At 33.7% G+C, this 4,904-nt stretch overlaps 2 protein-coding genes across 2 annotated transcripts in view; one reads left to right on the forward strand and one right to left on the reverse strand.

The window, feature by feature from the left end:
• Positions 1-1,071: 1,071 nt before the first annotated feature.
• Positions 1,072-2,204, reverse strand: LOTGIDRAFT_163656 (hypothetical protein; the record flags this gene model as incomplete). Its single annotated transcript, XM_009060183.1, has 2 exons — positions 1,072-1,853; positions 2,183-2,204. 2 exons carry the CDS (start codon positions 2,202-2,204, stop codon positions 1,072-1,074), a joined length of 804 nt encoding a protein of 267 aa, XP_009058431.1.
• A 1,852-nt stretch (positions 2,205-4,056) lies between these two features.
• The window catches only part of LOTGIDRAFT_163657 (hypothetical protein), a gene marked incomplete at both ends in the record, with an annotated part of 5,829 nt that continues 4,981 nt past the window's right edge, over positions 4,057-4,904 (forward strand). Inside the window, one exon of the mRNA XM_009060184.1 lies at positions 4,057-4,199. Within this exon, the coding sequence (XP_009058432.1) occupies positions 4,057-4,199 (143 nt within the window). The remainder of the gene's footprint in view (positions 4,200-4,904) is intronic.

Here is a 4,904-nt window from a genome sequence, read left to right on the forward strand (position 1 = left end):
CGAAAACTTATAGAATTTTAATTGTTGTTAAAGAATATTATGATTTACCATGTCAAAAGCTTTACGAAAATCGAAAAATATTAATCCAGTAAGAATGCTACTATTGAGTGAATCATAGATATTTTCCGTTATGTTGGTGAGTGCTGTGTGGCACGAACTGTTTGATCTAAAGCCAGATTGTTTTGAATATAAAAGGTTATGAGTAGTTAAATAGTTGTTGATATGTAAATGAACATGTTTTTCAATTGGTTTAGAGACAGCTTGTAGAATTGATATGGGTCTGTAATTGCTTGCCAAATTTTTATTACCAGATTTATAAATTGGCAATACTTTCGCCTGCTTCAATATATCTGGGAAAATAATCTTATCAATATACAGGTTAAATATATAAAAGTGGGGAAATAGATCAAAGCACTAGCGCCAACGATCAGAAAATAAGCATTGACACCATCAAGACCAACAGCTTTTGATGTGTCTAAATTAGAAAGATATTTAAAGACATCAGTAATATTCATAAAAGGTATATGACAAACAACAGTTTTGGACGAAATGCGACTATTGACAAAATCGTTTATAACACGAGCATTAGTTGTACTTAATGAATTTGGTGCATTACTTAATAAATTTTGAGCAACATTAATAAAATAATCATTAAAAGTTTCCGGATCAATAAGAGGTGTAGACTGTGGACTACTATTACCAGCTGAATTATTTATCGCTTTCCAAATTTGTTTACTATTTTTTCTATCTGATACTAAAGTTTCGAAGTATTACCTTTTACTAGACCTTATTGCAGTTTTAACTGCATTTCTAACTTCAATGGCTCTTTAGAACCGTAAGTTAACAAAAATGAAGACAGCGTCAAGGGCAACAACTTTTGTGCAGGCCATTAGGTCACCAAAGAAAAGCAACCGGAAATAGCTAAAATGCAAAATCGAAACCCTAAAATCGTCTTACACACGATTGTTAGCAATCGATTGTTGATCCTACAGACAGACATTAAAATTACGCAAATCCGATTAATCACTGACTGTGAAGATGGCGGCTGATCCGATACTTCCGGGACAAATTTTATTTTTTTAAATCTTTTAATTGAACAACTCTAACATACACTAAAAATAATTTTTCTAATATCGGTAAAATTCCGCAAGTTGAAGTATTTGGACTGAAATACTCACCCATTAAGTTTGAATCAACATCTAAACACTTATCTTGAAAAGCTGTCATTATATCGGATCCTGGGTCGCCAAACATAATAAGACATCTCACATCACTTCTATATCCAGGCAATTGTCGATTACTGTTTCCTATTAGTACAAACAGTTCACCACTATATCCGAATGTTCCACACATGTCACTTGTATTGTTCAAATTTTCGTTGATTACTATCCCAATTAAGTTTGCACTAACATCTCTTTGGATTCCAACAACATACCATGTATTTGTGGTAAATGCGTTAGTCATTGACAGTGAAGCGCATTTTGTAGTATTACTAAAGTATGCATTGAACGCGATATCTCTTCCTGAAATCTGCACCTCAAATATTGGCTGACCTTGCATGTCAACTATTTTCAAAAAGGAACCAGATGATTGACTCCTTATAAATACACCAGATGTTAATGTAAAAGCTTCGTCAATTTCATTGCTGTTAAGTTTAACAGTAATTCGAGATAGAGGTGAACCATCGATGTAGATAGCACTGTTTGGCAAACTGGGATGATTCTTACCAAATCTGAAACACTTATGTTCACTGCCTGTGTTAGTTTCTGTGTCAAATGCCAATACCTTTTCATCCAACGGCCATAAATGATTAACGACGATTGCATTCTGTATCCTACCAGGACAAGGTGGTACTAGAAAAAAGAATAAATCAGAATTAACATTTATTTATTTAACAGCGTGTCTTTGATTTCATTTCGAGTTTGTTTGAAACGTAAAACTAATAGTAGTATAATGTATAATACTTTGATGAGTTTTAAGCCTCAACCACCCTACTTCGCCAACAACCCAAACCAGAAGAATAATGCGCTACAATTAGTACAGTATTGAAGTGAGGGATTGTCGATTTTCATGTTGCTCAACGGACCATTCATTTGGGCGGAATTTTCCTCACGTCAACATTATAGAATTATCCCTTTCTTCCTTTGTTTCCGGGCCTAGTGTCACGTGGTCTCCCTTTTACGCTGGCAGTGATTTCCTTCCATTGTGGATTTCACGTACGGACATATGACGGTATGGTTGAGATTAAGTTTCAGTTACGCCTAAGTACGCATGTAATCTTAGATTAAGAATTCTATTCCTCAAATTTCGATTAACCAAAACCTAGCGAAGATAGCAAGTTAGCCTAATGATGATGGTGGCATATAGGTTTTACCAACTCAAAACTTCCCTAAATAAATTTTACGAAAAATATCTCAGATGTTTCTGTTTTACGACCAAGTACAAGGAAGATTGTAAACATGTAACTACAAATTGACATGTTGTCATCACAATAGCATGTCGAGTCGCCATGTTCTTTAATTTTATATAACACTCGACTACACCTTTTACAGTTGCACTTTTTACATGACCTAATCAAACCTGTGAAATTTTAGAGAATAAATGTAATTTGACGCATTTCTTTTTTCAATCGGAAATGACGGAGGACGATGTACATATGGTACGTTATTTCTAAATTCCTATTTCCTATAATCTTGATCAGATTTTGATCGGACGTTTTTCGTTTACATCTTTGAACTAAGCGCTACAGAAGAGTAGAATTAGGTCGATAGACATTATGCTTGTTATCACTTCCGGTTTTGATGCTATTCGCTTGTAGAGATGAAATTTTAAATTAGTTTAATTATCCAAAATATCATATTAAAATATTGATATTTGATTCTCCCAAATGTGCAAACCTAGGATGGACCAAAAACTTCATTACGAAAATGTCTTTAATTTATATCTGATCTATGGGCAGTAAATCAAATGCTTTAATTAATTTTATTTTCCTATTGTTTGGGACATTTCACATCTTAAATGCTCTTGAATAGGATACCTTTTCTTAGTAGAATTACTCATGAAGAAGTGAGTTTTTGATATAAAGAGACACCTTTTGCACCTATTTGACGGACAAGGGGCACACTTTAAGCCTAGAGATGTTGCTAAATAAAGTCTGTTTTAGCTGCTAGGGTGGAATTTTTAATGTTTCGTAAAAATCGTTTACTTTGTAAACAGTGCAAACTAAAAAAACTGTCCTCTTGTGCCTAACGTTGGCAACAAGTTTAATGGAAAACGGCCATAAATCAAATGGACAAAGGGGTTAAACCTCTCTTTCCCACTCTGCCATGAAAAGGTTAGTAGTGTATGAGATTATAGATTGGTCGCATGGGGATTCCCCATTCCATTTCATTTCATGGGGAAAATGCGACCAATATATAAGCTCCCAAAAAAGACCTAAATTCCCTACATTTCATAAATTCTTACAGCAAAACATCCTACATTTCATAAAATTCTTACATCCTACATTTCATAAATTCTTACACTTAAAAAAAAGACCTAAACACGCTATACACCAAAAAACACCTTCAATCAATTTCCTACATTCCATCAAAATAAAGCATATTAAAAATACCCTTATATGAAATAACATCCTTGTTTCGCTTAACATCCGGTTTTTAAGTAATGTTATTTTTAGTCTAGAAAAGGGCGATAACTTTTTTTTGGATAAAAAAAACCAGAATTTCTTCGTTAAATTAACTCATTTAAAAATAGGATGTGTTTAATTCTAAAACACGAACAACACAGATTCGAAGATTATTCGGGCGACGGTATCTTTTCTTCATTATTTTCTCTAGGTAAAACAATAATTCCAAAAGTAGCTAGCTTTGTTTCAAAAAACAAATCACTCATTTCAACCGGAGCGAAAGCCATCGGCTCAATCGCGGAAGCGGGAAAGAGTATAAGCGACACAGTGAAACAATCTATCGAGTTGAAAGAATTAGAGCTACTAAGAGAACTTCGAAACAGGAATTTAGAAGAAAGGAAAGGAAAAGGTTTTAAAGTTATAGGATAAAAATGATAGTCGCTCACGCTCCAAAAACTTATTTCGGTTCAGGAGATATACAAAAATCATTGGGTTCTCTTCCTGGATTTCCATGGGCGAAATATCCCAGAGAAAAACATCTTCCCGGTCATAATTACACTGGTCCAGGTACCAGGTTAGATATGCGATTAGACGAAAACAATAAACCAGGGGAAGAACCAGTCAATAGAGTTGACGCCGCTGCGCCTAAACATGATATTTTATACAGAAACAAAGACATAAACTTCAGACACGAAGCAGACAGACAAATGATAATCGAACTTGAAAATATTCCAAATCCAACTTTCAAAGAGAGAATGCAAAGGGCTCTGATCATAAAACTGTTAAAAGCAAAGATGAAATTAGGCATGGGATTAGCGGATGAAATTCACAAAGAATTTAGAAAAACTAAAAACCTTTTTAAAGTTAAAGTGTTTGAAAAAGATGAAATATGGTCAGCCGATTTAATTCATATGCCAGTCGAAAGAGGATTTAAATATTGCTTAACAGTTATAGATTTGTATACGAGATATGCTTGGGTTATTCCTATGAAAAACAAAACGAGATTATCACGCATTTGAAACGATTATGAAACAACCTAACCGACAACCAGAAAAACTGTGGGTAGATAAAGGAAGTGAATTTTATAACAAAAATATGAAATCTCTGGGATTTGAAATTTACAGCACGCATAACGAAGGTAAAGCTGTAGTAATAGAAATATTTAACAGGACTCTAAAAAATAAATTATTCAAAAAGTTCACGGAATTGAAATCTCAAAAATGGCTTAAAATATTACCAGAGGTTGTAGATGAATACAATAACAAAATTCATTCATCTA

Source organism: Lottia gigantea (genome assembly GCF_000327385.1).
Source record: "Lottia gigantea unplaced genomic scaffold LOTGIsca_41, whole genome shotgun sequence".
Taxonomy (NCBI): Eukaryota; Metazoa; Mollusca; class Gastropoda; family Lottiidae; genus Lottia; species Lottia gigantea.